The following is a 17,105-nucleotide window of genomic DNA, read 5'->3' as shown; positions in this document are numbered from 1 at the left end:
TCAGTACCCCCAGAGGTTTGATTTGTAATTGGAACAAGGAGGACTTTGTGAGTCGACAGATTTAACGTGCATCAGTCACCATTTACTACACGGCGTACCCACTACCTCTTGGACATGGGCTCAGTGCCCTACTAACCAGGCAGTCCCTGCCCTTAATAATAATAATAAATAAAAGATTAATTTTTTAAAATGAAATTTTAATATTTTTTGGAGCAGTATTCATATTTATGTTAAAATCGCCGGCCAAGACAGTGTTTGATTCTTCACAATCGTCTCCTACAGCATCCAAAATGTCATCGGTAGTTGACCCTGGTTTTGCATACAACACAGCCAAAAGGATATCATACATCAAATAACACGACAGCTACGCGTATTCCTGTTCAATCAGTTTGGGAGCCTCTTTATTTGTGGTATTCATCAGAATTAGTATTGAAAGCGATCCAGTTTGAACTATAGGTTAGAATTTTCTGATTCTCAACAAAAACAAAAATATCTCTCAAATGATGAAATTCTCTTCTATTCACAACTCAAGAAGTATTTAGGGGATCTCTCTGGACCATATCTCAAAAATAAACTCACCAACTTAATGCATAACAAAATTGAAAGTGAAAAAAAAAAAAAAAAAAGAATTCTAAAAAAATTATCAAACAGCAGCGGTCACCAAAGTAACCCATGCAGTGACGCGACGTATGCGCACTGTTTATTATTACTCTTGTATAGAGCCCCTGAATTAGAGAGGCCGACTTATCAGCCATTTCGGAGCAAAAGCTCTTAATGAAGAGCTTCAAGATGTGGTAACTTATCGCTACAAACGACGTTAACCTGAATTATAGGATAATCAGTGAAAAACAGGTAAATATTTGTTTTTAACAAAAACAAATACTTAAAGTGAATACAAAACTTGGCGATTCTGAAATAAGTTTGGCGAATACTTATTTAGCCAATTTCTTGCCTTTATTCATTAGTTTTATTGCACATAAACACTAAATAGTCATATTTCAAATAAATATATACTTAATAAATGCAATTTTCAATGAAAATTCCTATATTTGGTACATAGTTAAAACTGTAAAATTCAAGTAACCCTGAAAGTTATTCACTTATTTCTTTTTTTTAAAAAATGGACGAAAAACAAGCATTCAAAAACAAATTCTAACAACTTAATATCGTTTATATACTACATATATAAGTAAATAAATTTAATGAGCAATAAATAATTGAGTATTTACCTCATATAAGCGAGCTCCACTTCCAGTTGTATCTTCTGCAATTTGTTATCCATTTCCTCCTTTTTGAAGGAAATTTGAACATGTAAAGGCCTTTTTTTTCAAATTTTACGTATCCAAATAGCCTGCAAACTTTAATACTAACATAACATAACGTAACTTACGAACTTATCTACTTCATTATGGCGGATAGTTCAGATCGCATAGTATAGGAACCTTACTCTTGAAAACAGCAGAAAAGTGTGATGATGTCCAAATAAGATGCGCACGCCATCAAACCCAAAACAACACCCATTTTGCCAATGGGTAATACAAAAAATAAAACCCCTAAAATAATAAGCAGTCTCAAAATAATATTTAGTCCCTAAATAGTATATGAGCCGTTATTTTTGTAAGTGGAATAAGTTAATTCAAAGCTAAAAAGTGTTATTTATTCTTGTTACGATTTTAATAATCATTGTTAATTTTCATCAAATTACCGAGTAAAACACTGACCCATATTCATTGCCAGTGTTTTTAAATTCATTCAAGCACTAACCCTTACCAAATTATTTTGTAGTGTGTCTACCACTACAAAAATACTATTCCAATTCACTGGTATGTACGACATGTTAACTCGATTCTATGTAGATATATCTTTTCAGAAATGACGGTTGACCTTGCCGATTTCTATTATCCCCACATTGGTGACCCAGATGTGATGTGAACACGCCTATCTTGATAGTAACGCCTACTTTGATGGATGGCCCACATTGAAATGTTGACTTGCTACTTGTAACTGCGACATTATCCACCTCCTCGTGCTGTTGCTTCTCAGTCACGATCACACACAACGTATACACTCGACTGCTAAGGCAACACAAGAGTGATCACGACCGTGAACTTAATACAGCTCTCATGATCAGCACTCAAATATTGCGGTGATCTTAACACAGCTCTCCCGGCTTCTCACAAAACAGCAACTAGTGGTATCCGTTCATCAAATTCTATCACAGATATACTTCTTGCGGGGGAGTACTGCAGTGTGTTTACCACTACAAAAATATTAATAATTTAATATTAATATTAGAAATATTAATATTAAATAGAATATAAGACATGTTAACTAGATTCTTTGTTGGGGTACCTTCTCATAGACGACGGTCGACAGAGTCGATTTCTACTATCCCCACAACTTATTCATCTTTCAAAAAATAACAGTCAATTGACCCTTACCAGTATTCTTAAACTAATTCAAGTACTAACCCTTAACTTTCCAACTGAACTTATTCCTCTTTTAAAAATATCTGAATATAAATAACTTAAAACAATTAACTTAATTTAAGTTTCAAAATTGTACTGAAAAAGTTGTGAAATTTCATGTCACACAAACCTTGTTAGAAAGAAAAAACAAACTTTTCTTTATGTTCCTCTCTTAAAGAAAAATAGACTTCTTTCATTTCATTCAATAAACTTTATTCAAAGTTAAACATAAAAAAATAACGATTTAAATTGAACTGACAATTACATGAAATCACAAATTAAATTATGATGCATTCAGGCAATTAAATACGCTAAACAGCAACAAGCATTACAACGAGATATAACATAAAATAGAAATTTTGAAGTAAGTCAGTCTTTTTTCTTTCTTGGTAAAAATTCCTTACAAAATACATCATCACAAACATCAACTTATTTATACACATTTCTGTACATGAAGCGGGAAAAAAGTGGCTTTTCTAAGTTAGCTTATCACAGGAGGCAATTTTTTTAAATTTAAATTCCCTATTTTCTGAAAGCTTTTTAAATTTAAATTAAGCCGACTACAGCTTTGACAAACAGAAAAGATTACAGAAAGTATGATTCCAGGATCGATTAAAGCAATGCTGCAATTTTTTCCAACACAAAGAAATTGTCACCCTGACAGGCTGGAATTTTAGAATACTTTCTAAGTGAAGCAAAATACTGGGTTGCCACAGAAAAAAATGAACAAAATAGTTGCTTTCAGTAGCACAAAAATAGTTGCCGAAAACTATGAAAATAGTTGCCTAAATAAGAACAAAATTTCTACAATAATATGACTACAGCTTTATTAAATGACTTAATTATCATATACCGTGATCCATTTAGTCAAGTTGGTGCCCAATATGATAATTTTTATATAAACGTTAGTGCTCTAGTACTACATTTTGATATTAAAAAAATTAATAAATTAGCAGGGAGAATTTAAATTACTCAAATTAATCAAAAAAATAATTTTTCATTAAATAAAACATACTTTTTTCTAAAAACTTTCCTCTTTGTCAATACTTTATTTAGCAAATATATATATATATTGTGAAAAGTGAATACTCAAATTTGAGATTCACGCATCGTAATATCGTATTGAAAATTGAGTATCTTCAAATCATGCAAAATTTCGCAGCAATAACCGTTGAAAAGGCGATCGAGAAACAAAATAGACATACAATGGGATTAGTGCAACTTGAGTGCATTGAAAAGTGATGATTCAAATTTGCAAATCAAAATTTTTAATTTTTTAATAAAAAAAAAATTCATTGTGTTCAGAAGCTCCCGCAGGCTGTCAACCTAATTTATGCTAAATAAAGCATTTATAATTATTATTATAAATGCTTTATTACAGCATATTTCTAGAAGTACATAAAAGTCTCCCAATGGTCTCTTTTTACTGAAAATTGTTGCATTTTTAGCCTTTTCAACCAAAAAAAGTTGTTGTAGTCGCCTTAGGCCGAAAATAGCTGCAAATAGTCGCATGTGACAACCCTGAAAATAAAAACTTTAAATATTTTATTATAGAGCTATGGAAAACCCAAGTTGCTGATGAGAAATACAATCTCATTTTCTAGAACCAATGACTTGAACCTGAGCCTTACAGTTGAGTAGTCTGTTTCTAGTGGCTAGTAAAATTGTATTTGATATTGAAAAGTTCTTCACATAAAAGGTACAGAATGTAATAACAGTTTATTTTCATAATTATTAAATTCTTCAGGTGGTTATTGTTCATAAGATTCTGCTTCCTAGGATGAATATGATGAAATATCTAAAATGAATGCCAAACTTTGTTGTTCTCAGAATAAATATTCAAATTCCTAGAAATTTCTCAAAATGAATATTCAATTTCTCCGATTAACTATCATATACTTCTGCACTCAGATAAAGGGCTCAAATTCCAGAATTTTCAGTTCTCAAAACAAAATTCTGTTCTGAAATTCCTAGAATATTCTCGAATTAATATCCGATTCTTATGCCTTCAGAATAAAGGATCAAATTTTAGAATAAATGTTCAAATTTACAAAATAAATGCTAAAATTTAGAGAACAAATGTTTAAACTTATAGAATAAATGTCAATTTTTTCCGTTTTCAAAATAAAAGTTCAATTTAATAAAATATTTTAAAACGAAAGTTCAAATTCCCAATAAGTGCCCAATTTTTTCGCATTCAGGTCAAATTCCAAAATAAATATAAAATTTTCTGTTCACAGAATGAATACTTGAATTCTCACTAAATGTCCAATTCTTTGGCTCTAGACTAATTTCTAGAATATTCCTAGAATAAATGCATTTTTGTGTGTTTTCTTAGAATGAAAATTCAAACTCATAGCTTAAATTCTCATACTAGATTCTAATATCCTAGTTCTCAAAACAAATGCTTCTAATTCATCTGATCCTAATCAATTTAGTGACCAACAACCTATTCACATAACTTAAAAAATTTTAAGTTAAGTAGTTAGAGTAAAGAAGTTAACATGATAAAAACCTATTATCAAAGATTGCTATTGATATTTTATAGTAGTGTTCCCTTTTACAGAAATATACCCAACAGCAGTAATAAATAAAAACACCTAAAATTTCTTTCCTCGCGATCTACTTTTCTCCAACTATTTATGAATAAAATGGCACACATATACTCTTTATAAAACCACATAATATATTGGTATATACATAAATATATTTATAAGCAAAAACAACGCACATAAGAATTTGAGAAAAATAATATCTATATATTTAATGAAATCTAATAAAATTATATATCTTTTAATTTTTTGTTATAAAATTTGTACATTGAAAATATATTATAATTCTGTTATATAATTTTCTGAAAACAACAAGTAATGAAATAAAGAAAATTAAAGGAGTTTGAAATTAGTATTTCCTCGATGCAGATAAAATATTTTTTTGACATAACAAGGTTTTCGAGATATCGAGAGTATGCTGGATTACATTTTTTAGAATCATTATAACAAATTTAATTTAAAATTAAACATCAAGTTTTTATGTATGAAGAATTTGTATTTACATATTTTGTTAAATGTTATCAAGCTGAATCTCCCTCTGACTGCATTGAGAGATTGCAGACAAAGAGTCGCACATCTTTATACTTTTTACAATATTTTAGAAAAATTTATTCGAAATCGCTGTAATAGTTTTTTATTGTATGTGATAAAGAAGTGTGTCAATAATATGTGAAAAGCTCCATGCTCTGGGTATGTAATAAAACATGGAGCTAAAGCATTTAAACAGCAATATGTAAACAGATATGACAACACTCAAAAAGAGAATTCAATGCAAGGTACAGAGAAGTAAATTATACATATGGTACACATGCATGCTTGCACTTATTGGGGAAAATATATTTCAAAAGAAATTTGGTATAGTAATTACTATGAAAACTAAAAAAAATGAATCAGGTTTGTCATTTGTTGCATTTAAAAATGTTTTTCAATTAATTCAAGATTTCAGTGAGGTAACTTGTTGTAGATTAAAATTTTGCTATGTTCTTTAAAAATTAAATGCTTAATGTATCATTAAGAAAAATTAAAAAAAAAATCTAATATGATTAATATTTTTTTAAATAAATAAATTACATAAAAACCTAAAGTGATATAGGATGTGTCACAATAAAAAGGATTAACAAAAACATAGTATATCTCAATATACAGCAGGAAATACAAGGAAAAAGAAAATAAATGTAGTAGAGGAAAACAACACATTAATAACAAACAATAGAAAACTTATATGGTGACATACAACCATAATGCTTATCACTTTTATTAACTGTTTATTAACACTTCGAAATTATAACTGGCTTTTGGTCCAACAAAAGTTAATAATTTTTGTACTAAATAAATAAGATAAAATTTTACCCTATTTAAGGATATTTTAGTTTCTGGGTAGCTTAAAAATTTTACCATTCACAACATTCGAGTTTTGTTATTTTAATTCCAAACTTTCCACAATTAGAGTATAAAAATAAAGTAACTATTACTTTTATTAATTTGCTACCAATAGCTGCTTTTCTTTGTTTTGAAGGTACATTTTAAAGTTAAAGACTGATTAGAATGTTAAAATAAAAAAGTTTAGCATTCGAAAGTCATAAAACAAAGTTTTTGAAATCTAAAAATTTATTAAGAATACTTAAATGCGGTAAATTTTTTTCTTCCTAATTTGCAGTGCCATTTCAATTTTGTGTAAAGTGTAACAATAATTCAACATATGAATTGTATGATTAATTTGCATTGCAAGACAGATCATAGGGATTCTTTTAAAATTAAATACTATAAAGAAATTTCATAACCTAACATTTTTTGATAAACTACAAATAATTTAAATAATAAATAAAAAAAAGTATTCCATTAATTACTCCTTAGTGTTCTCCTTATTTTCCACATGAAAATGCAGGAAATTTATACCTTCCTTGAGCTCAGTCGGAGCACTTCAGAAATCTTGGCAGCACATGCCTAAAACATTTTGTTTAACACAAACATCTAAGATTCAGAGCTAAAATAGAATGAATTAGAAAAAGCTTATAAAACTCAATTGCTGTTATGCTGCAACCACTGAATCAAAGAGGCTTCTGTATTTTGCCGCCATTTGATGTTCGCTCTTACTCGTTCAAGACTTTGATGTAAAGACTGAGCACCAGTACCCACATCTCTGCCATGAAAAAAACTTTTGACCTGGAAAGAAAGTGAAACAGTTGAGGTTCCCTTTAAGCAATTTTGATTTAAAAAAAATTTGCTTTATTATAAGGAAAGAATAAAACTATTTCCAATGAATTTGGTTCTTTGTTAGATTTCAAAGCTTCCTCTCCCACTTTTGCAATACCTGTTTGATCAAGATAATGTTCTGATTGATCATTTATAATTTATTAGTTAAAATTTCGAGAATAATTTTCAAGGATTATTGGAGGAAGTTAAACATTTTCAAAGCCTTGAAAACTGCAAAAGAATTAAAGGAGTTTTCATAGTGGGTATTTAAAATAAGTTATGACGCTTCCCCTCGGATGTGCAATCCTCCAGTATGAAAAAAATAGCATGCAGCAGATTTATGTTGATATAATTATAAGAAAACTTTAAGTATATTATGCAAGCAAAAAAATTTCCTTTCCTTCGTTAGTAATAGTTAAAGGAGAAAATTAAAAATAATTCTGAGTATCAAACAACATCCTTGCTTTTCCTTGATGAGAGTAAAATTTCACGAAAATTAATTCTTTAAATTGGCAGCATTGACTTACTTCGTCATAATCAAACCTCGAACTGAAGTGAGAAATGGATTCGGATAAGATCATATCCATTGAAAATGATCCTGGACCAAACCTTTAAAAAAACAATAATAATAATATTAAAATAAAGTAAAAAAAATTTGTTCTTACTAAACTAAATAAAAAATGAAAAGTTTATATGTCCATATAAAAATTATTTATTTGTTCAAAAAAATGTTACAATAATAAATGATTAAATAATAACAAAATAACCAACAAATAATTTTGTAACTGTTTAAAATACAGTAGATTATACAGTGGAACAATAGATAGCAAAAATGCTACTAAAATCTACTGCCTACTCATGCTTTTATAAAATCAAATATACATATTACAAATTTTAAGGTTAGTGCATACATATTCCAAAGTATATTAATAAATTAAACAAATGTGAACATTAGTCTGTTGGTCTCGGACCACAAAGAAACAAATTATGTGCGGTCTCCTGAACTAAGTTATACTGATCATTAGTTTCATGTTTTAATCTGCATTTGTTTTCCTTATTTTTGTCACAAAATAGCTTGTTTCATTACAATTAAAAACATCACACATTTTCTATATTATAATTTTTTTAAATTAAAATTCACTTTATCAACTTCCTTAAACTTAAAAAAAATTAATAGGGCATATGAATAGATTAGTGCATGAACTAGTAATATTCTTTAATGCCTCTTACTGACTGACATAATTTTTTTAATTTTTACTCCTGTAGGAAAAATCAAAATATACAGACAATACACCATCTGTAAATTCGTAAAAATGAGGGAGCTCTAATAACTACCTTCAGCCCATATAACCTAAAACACATGTTACATAAAAAGGAAGATAGGGTACACTTTGTGCAGTATAGACTAAAGCAAAAAACAGTGGAAAATAAAGCACTTTTAAAAAAAACCCAAATGAAAAATGAACCTTTAAGGGCTTTTAAAAAAGCTATGCACCATGAAAAACCATTAAAGAAAAATTTAAAAATATTGAAATTTGACCTAAAAAATAGTTGTGTTGATCCTGTGTTGATAAGGGAATGGTAGTCAAAGAAATCTGTATTGTGTCTATAATGTTGTATTTGGAGTAATTAATTTGTTAACTTTTAACTGAAAAGTTACAAAAGAATAGCTATAGAGATCTTCTATAAGTATTTATATTTTTTCATTTTTTCTTTTAAATTTTTGAACAATGAAAAAAATAATAAAACTTATTAACTCATGTTTTTACCTAAATTATTTGAATTTTATTAAACAAAGCATTTAAAAATTATTATTTTCCATAATGATCCTTTGAAGAGAGATTGATAAATAACTTAATACAGAGAATAACTTATAACTTAATAGATTGATAAATAACTTAAATTTTATCAGAATCATCTTAGCTGAACAGAAGATAATAAATCTTAATTTAAATTGTGAAAAATATCTCATAATGTTTAAATAAAAATATAGCACAGACTTTAAAATCTTTAAAATATGTGTTTCATTTCAATTTTATTTTATTTCTTACTGATAAATCTATTAATAATGTTGACACACAGATAAGCCATTACATATCTTAATTTCCAAAAAATTATTTTTAACTAATAACTATTTAATATATTTATTAATCCTTTATTCTTCTGTGGCAATTACAATGAAAATTACGATTCAATATTTTCTAAATGCTGGGAAAATTTTGATTTGCGTACATAAGTGAGTTTAATTTATAAATCAGAAAAATAATACTTTCTATTCTTACTCTCTGTTCTTCAATCCAAGATTTCATGGGGAATACTTTACTTCAACTAAACAGTTGAGTTTTAACACTAAACATACGAACACTTAATATATACCTATTTCTACCATAGCCGGTCAAATGACCGGAATTTATGCTGCTTGATTGAATGCATGAAATATGGATGTTAGGAAGGATATAAACTAAAAAAACTTTATTATAATTAAACAAAATTGTATATTGCTGATTTTTATGTATTATAAACACAAAGAATAAGAATTTTTAATTCATTGCTCAATGCATTTTTTACATATACAGGGTGTTTCCATTGTACATTTTCAGCAAACATATTTCTTCTAAATAATATTATTTCTATAATTCTTATAATTATTCTTATAATTAATATTATTTCTTCTAAAAACTTTTGCTGCCTTGATTGTTTCGACATTTTTCTAGGTAAAAACTAACAGTTAGTTAGAAATGGAGTAAAGCTATCAAAATATAATATAAGCTACTTACGAAAACATTTAGTTTTTGTCACTTTTTCTTGCACAAAAATGCCAAACTAAAATTTTAAGAGCTGTCTTGAAATTTGAATTCACAGTTATTCTGATTGAACTCACTACGCAACAGTCTTTGCAGAAATGTGCAACTCATTGAATGCAATATGCTGAAAAGGCATTACATCGTGATTTCTGATCCGATAACCTTATAAAGCAATAAAATGTTCTCCCGGTCAAATGACCAATAATGGTAGAAATGGGTATACGACAAGAATTATTCGAGAAAAACAACAAAATACAAAAAAATGCAATAAAAACAATAGAATATTAACTGTAGATAATTGTAAGAAAAAATCATTAAGTCAAATGTGCAAAACCGATTAGATGATAAGCGCATTTTTGATGCAAAATTTCTTAAACAGTCAGTTGATTGTTTATGGTAAGTTTAGTCTCAATTTAACACACAAAAAAACATGTCTGACATTTTCAATTTCAAGCATATATCCACTTTAAAAATACATACATTTCCACAAAATAAGACCAGTTCATGCGCACAAATCTCCATGTGATAAGGCGGCCAATAGGATTGCGAGCAGCAATACTGATGACTAGGGCTGTGTCCTGTGGTCGAACTTTATCCTTGTCCATAGAATAATTCAAGTATCTAGTGGGAAAGGAGAAAGTGAGTGAAATGAAAAATATTTTAACTAAAAAATGAACATTTTAAATAAAATTTATTTTTATCTAAGGATTAATTCAAGTAACTTTAGTTCACTGGTAGTTTTCACATTTTCATTTTTATTAGTTCAAAATGTTTACGCTTTATTTAATACAACTTTTTTTAAATTTATTTCCAATGAGCTGCACAATCGGTCTTGCCGATGAGCAGACCTAGTGCGTTCTCCAGAGGTGGTATCCACTCTTTCAGGACCACCACAATGGGTGAGATACCGTTGGTCATGTTAATTTGGACGTCTAGTTTCTGCCACACTAGATGGCAGCACCGAGACTCTATTTGGATGCTAAAGTGCACTAGGAATTTAATTTTGCCGGAAATGCCAAGAGCCAATAAGGCACTCCAGGGATCTTTTACATGCCGCATAATCATACCACATGGCCTCTGAGGATTTTCTGCATCCGGAAAATCCGGTGTCTGGGCCGGGGATCGAACCCGCAGACTTGGGCTCAGAAGGCCGACGACAAACCAACTGTGCCACCCAGCCACTTAATACAACTTTGATCCAGGTAAATTCCCCAACCCTCCAGTCAGAAAGCTGTAGTATTTCGTTTTATTTCATTTCATAACTATCATTAAACAGTTGACCCAAATTTTAGGGTTTACGACTACTAAAGTTCAAATCCATACCCTTATAATTTTGAACCCAATCTAGAAGACAAAGGAACTCCTGGATCATGTATTGGGAGAAATTTTGCCACCGTGGAGGACTTTTTGATGGAACTAACCCGCATCTTCAATACATGGAGTGGAAACCGTGAAAACTTCCCATGATTAGCCTAACGGCTGTGGGACTCTAACCCATGATCTGCCTGCCACTGGAGATATTTTACATCAGCACTGTAGTTGACGCAAGTCAGATGCGGAATTTGTATTGGCCAGCCATTGCTGGGATTCAAACCTGGTTCATCTCATTGGAAGGCAAAAGTCTAAAGTCTTTTCCACAAACAGAAAAGCCTGTGAGTAGAAAATGGAATGTGTTTCTCTTATGCAAAACCATTTGAGAAGATAAGAAATGTAAGATTTTCTTTGTGCAGAACTGCCAGTGGTTTAAATTAAAAATTAGTAGCCCATACATTGCACTGCAAACATTGCATTTGCAACTCACATTTTGAACATATGCATATGAACATTGCATTTTCAATGCAAAACATTGCAAACTGTATGTTTGCAATGTTTTTTTTTTTTACATTTAATTAGTTATCGTAAAATATATGAATTAAGGGCAAAACACAAAATTTATGTGTAAAAAAGAAAAATGCTATAGAACAAAGAATTTTCTTTTTTTAATTTCTTAAACTGTATAACAGTTACTGACAAAGCTTTCCTTCTCGCTATTGCAAGAGCAGTACTATTATATGGCGCAGAAACCTGGAAACAGACTAAGATCAAATTACAAAAATTAGAAACCTTTCAAAACAAATGTTTAAGATTTATTTTTAAAATTTTCACGCCTTACAAAGTATCAAGTCAAAGTCTATTAAAGAAAGCTAAAATAAAAACAATAGAAGATGAAATTAAAAAACGAAGATGGGGCTAGTTCGGACATATCCTTAGAATGCCCAAAGAAAAAATTACATCTGTTGCGCTTACATGGGCCCCTGATGGTAAAAGAACAAGAGGAAGACCCAGACTTAACATTTAGCGCATGTTTTTTGGCGAATTAAAAGAATGTAGAATATCTGGCTGGGAGGAAGCAAGATCTATTGCTGGAGACAGGAGGCGTTGGAAGGATATTCTAGAGGCCTTAAGTGCCCAAAGGATAAGTAAGTAAGACACTCAAAAACGGTTTTCNCGCGCAGAAACCTGGAAACAGACTAAGATCGAAACATAAAAATTAGAAACCTTTCAAAACAAATGTTTAAGATTTATTTTTAAAATTTTCTGGCCTTACAAAGTATCAAGTCAAAGTCTATTAAAGAAAGCTAAAATAAAAACAATAGAAGATGAAATTAAAAAACGAAGATGGGGCTAGTTCGGACATATCCTTAGAATGCCCAAAGAAAAAATTACATCTGTTGCGCTTACATGGGCCCCTGATGGTAAAAGAACAAGAGGAAGACCCAGACTTAACATTTAGCGCATGTTTTTTGGCGAATTAAAAGAATGTAGAATATCTGGCTGGGAGGAAGCAAGATCTATTACTGGAGACAGGAGGCGTTGGAAGGATATGCTAGAGGCCTTAAGTGCCCAAAGGATAAGTAAGTAAGTAAGACACTCAAAAACGATTTTCGGAACTGCGGGTTATTTTGCCAATATTTTAAGTTTCACTATGGAAGAAATAGAACAAAGTGGCTTTATATAAGCATTTGAATCATTCACATATTCAAATGTCCATATAAAGTCATCAACAATATTGTGAAAAGTAACTTTTATCATGTATGTCAAATTTACTTAACAAGGTATCATACATTAAAACATAAACTTTCCTACCAATAAAAGAAATTTTTCAACAAAGTGTAGAAAGTTGGCATCACTGTCATTACACTATTTTATTTATGAAAGGGAAGAAACGAGGGATTAAGTAAGAAAAAGCTATGAGTGTGAGCATTGAGTAAGCCAAAATGAAAAATTTGCGTATAGGGAACAAACTATGCATGCAACAACAAGTTAAAAAAATTCTAAGTATGTGTACAAGACATCAGTAGCTTAAGGAATTGAACATCTCCCCCAAATGACACGTCGAAGGTTCGAATCTCCGTGATGGCTCATCAAATCAAATTTTAATCCTGGCTTACATTGACAGCAAAAGCAGACATAAAATATCCTCAGTGATAAATAGATCATGAGTTAGAATCCCATTGCTACTACATGTAGCTTTAAACACAAATGTCCTATCATTAAAGTCCTCATAATACCTAGTTTTGCCTAATGCTAAATCCAGGAGTTCCAATGTCTTCTAGGTTGGTTCATAAATGAATAGCTATGGAGTTGCATGTTGAAAGTCATAAACCCAAAAATGAGTTTACTGTTCAATGTTGGTTATAAAATAAATAAAAAAGTATGTATACATATTAAACTAAACTCAGTGATGAGACAGCCCATAGAGAGAGTACCCATCTCAGTTTACTTGACTTTTAGTTTACTTGACTTTGGGTGGTTAGCTGGGCGCAGAACCCCCGGTGTTTAGTTCCCAAGAATTCTAAGTACTAATTTCATTGACCCATTGAAGGGATGAGAGGTTGAGTGAACCTTGCCCAGCCCGAGAATCGAACCAAGGATCTGTCACACGAGAGAGCTACCACCCAGACACCAGACATCGTATGTACACATAGAATTACATATTAAATTGTAAAAAGAAAATTTAAGAAGAAAAGTTACTAAAAGAAGAGTTGAATAAACTGGAAAATCCAGTAGAGTTGGCAGCTATGAAACTTGAATGAAGGTGGTCATTAAAATAAAATAAAAACTTACTGAGATAGCTGCCACATATCCTGTGTGTATCCTAGAGCTGTGAGCAACAATCTCTTTTCAGATGGTATGTGAGTTTCCTGGTACTTCTTCCAGCAGAACTGCCACTCCTCTTTACCACCAAATTTCACTCCTGTGCTGTACACAACACTCCTCAGGTTAGGGGCCACTCTAAAATGAGGAACATTCTACTATTACAAATTCACTTCTCTGCATCAAATATTTTATGAACATTGAGCCTACACTTTGCTTCATGCATTGTACATTGAACAAGTTGCTTTATCAGGGTGCATAGCTAAAACTTTCAACAAAAAATATGCACCTTTAAGTACTTACGCACTCAAAATATATTTTTAAGCACCATATACATTAACAAAATGCAAAATTTTCAAAGACTTTACATGATCATGATAAAATAACTAGTAATTTGCGACAAGGAACTGTTGAAAGAGATTTTTCGGTTCAATATCAGAGGGTGTAAAATGAAGCTTGAAATTTAGAATATCTTGCAAAGAGCAGCACACAAGAGTGCAATACTCTAATCGAACCCAGCTCACATGCGGACTCGTGAATATTTCATCAAATCTGTAAATTGATTGACTCTTTCATATGCTATGGACCGACGGTAAGATGAAACAGGTTGTGGTTGAATGAATTGTGAAAACGTTGAATAGAACAATGTAAAAAATACGCTTTTGCATAATATGTGGAGAAAATTGACATGGCGAAGAAAAAATATCATTTTCGAAAATGGAAAATAAAGCACTCTTACAAACACCCAATGAAAATATATTTAATAAATCAATATAAGAATTCAATTAAACACTTCAATTAAATTCATTTTGACAAGAATTGATTCGGTTTTATGCACTTTTCTACTAAGAATGTTTTTTCTGAAAGACAAAATAAACTTGTTTACAAACAGGTTAAATATGCTTAAAACTTGAAAATAACCACTTAATGTTGATAAATCAAAATAAACTTTTTAAAATAGTCTTTTCATTTTAATTAAAAATTTGAGCTTTTTTTTTAAAAAAATAAAGAAAAAACCAGATATATCACAATCACAACCAATGCAATGATTCCCTTTGTTGATTATTTCACCAAAAAGAATTCACAAACCAAAATTTTTTGAGCTACAAAAACTGACAGCAGGAAACAAAAGCTAAATAAGATTAATGAAGTGTCAATTGATCAATATAAAAAATTAAATTACTTCACTTGAAGTTTCAGCCAGTTTTGGAAAATCTGTTTTGCCTTGTTTATAGTGTCTTCATCACCAAATCTCATTAAAGCACGAAGTACCGCTGAACGCAGCTTCCTAAAAGTATAATGCTTTAAATAATAACACTTAAAAAATAATGAGAGTTGAAAAAATTCACACAAGTTACTTTATAAACTTATTCCAAAACTAACAAAAACTGGGACAACTTTGCCAAGTTTTTGAAAGGGGATTTTTGACAGGGGACAAATTTCTGAACAAACAGCATACGATAGAACACAATTTTAAAAAATAGAACAGAACTATAATAAAGAACAAAACTGTAGATGTAGAACAAAAATATAGAGTAGACTGTAGAACAATTTTGTTAAGTAGAACACAACTATAGACAACAACGTAATACTACAAGGAAGAATAAACCTATAGAGTAGACAGTAGAACAAAACTGTAAAAAGAACTGTAAAAACAAAACTATGAAATGAACAGTGAAGCTATAAACAGTATCACAGTACTACAGACTAGAACAAAAATATAGTGTAGTATATAGTATAGTTAAAATATAGTTAGACAGTAGAACAAAACTATAAAGTCTATAGTTGAATACTATAGAGTAGACAATTGAACAGTACTATTAAGTAGAACAAAACTGTAGACAGTAAAATAATAACAAAAATTAGAACAAAACTATTGAGCTGATTTAAGAAGTCATCACTTCTACTGTATGGTCCAAAAACTTGTCAAGATGTCAAAAAATAGTTCCACTAGGCAAAGTTGTTCCAGTTTATTTATACACCAAAATGATGTATAAATAATCATACATATCATATAGCTTTTAATATAGTCAAATATATGAAAGTTAACATACCTAGTGAAAAAATCTAAAATTTAAAAAGGATTAATAGTAATTTTCATCTTAAAAATTCATCAATACATATAATATTAATAAAAGTTTTAAGAAATGTATTGTAAAAAAATTAACAAAATAAATTAAAAAATATGTAACTAAAAATCTATGCAGCTTTCAACTTTGATTTTAAAACTAATCAAATTTATTTTCATCAATTTTACAGAATTTTTTGAATTAAGAATATTTTGGACTATTTTGGTGTTTTTAGAAATAATTAAAGTTCTTTAAAGGTTAAGTTTTTATGTAATCAAAAAAAATTAAAAAAAAACATTTTTTGAACAAACAGGTTTCACTATATGAAAAAAAATTATATCAAAATTCTCTGATCTTAGCAAAAAATAAATAAATAATAATAAATAAATAAAAAATAATTAAGAGCATTTTATATTTTCCCTTACAACACACAGGTTTAAAAACATCAAGTCTTTCGTAATGAAACAAGCTGATTTTGGTTCTGAGTCTGTTATAGATACTTTAAAGATACTATCAGTTATAGATACTTTCGGTTCTCAATTTTTTTTGGCTAAGGTACCTTAAATTATCGACCTTTTTTTCGTAATATCCCTGGCTTAATATAAAGACAATATATAAAGACAATTCTGTATATAAAGACAATTCTGAACATATTAACCAAAAAAAGAATATTTTATTTTGAAAAGATATAAGAGGAAAATTTTTTTTAATTATTATTTTACCATTAATAATCTTAAAATAGGTTTCATGTTTGACAGTTGAATTAGCAGTCCTGCAGCTGAATCTAGACTATTATGAATTTTTTTTTGGTGTATACACATAAGCAAAATTATGATTTTTGTTGAAATGAAAATTAACTTACATATATAAACTAAACTCAGT

The 17,105-nt window shown here is 29.7% G+C and overlaps 1 protein-coding gene across 1 annotated transcript in view; it reads right to left on the bottom strand.

Annotated features, from left to right (window-relative positions):
* Positions 1 to 5,206: 5,206 nt before the first annotated feature.
* The window catches only part of LOC107448197 (glutamyl aminopeptidase), a 41,959-nt gene continuing 30,060 nt past the window's right edge, over positions 5,207 to 17,105 (bottom strand). Inside the window, exons 14-18 of the mRNA XM_016063312.3 lie at positions 15,338 to 15,442; positions 14,125 to 14,292; positions 10,498 to 10,638; positions 7,741 to 7,822; positions 5,207 to 7,183 (exon numbers count right to left, since the gene is read on the bottom strand). Of these exons, the coding sequence (XP_015918798.1) occupies positions 7,040 to 7,183; positions 7,741 to 7,822; positions 10,498 to 10,638; positions 14,125 to 14,292; positions 15,338 to 15,442 (640 nt within the window). The 3' untranslated portion in view covers positions 5,207 to 7,039. The remainder of the gene's footprint in view (positions 7,184 to 7,740; positions 7,823 to 10,497; positions 10,639 to 14,124; positions 14,293 to 15,337; positions 15,443 to 17,105) is intronic.

Source organism: Parasteatoda tepidariorum, chromosome 9, assembly GCF_043381705.1.
Source record: "Parasteatoda tepidariorum isolate YZ-2023 chromosome 9, CAS_Ptep_4.0, whole genome shotgun sequence".
Classification (NCBI taxonomy): domain Eukaryota; kingdom Metazoa; phylum Arthropoda; class Arachnida; order Araneae; family Theridiidae; genus Parasteatoda; species Parasteatoda tepidariorum.
Note: the sequence above shows the minus strand (reverse complement) of the source record. Positions and strands in the feature narration are given on the sequence as shown.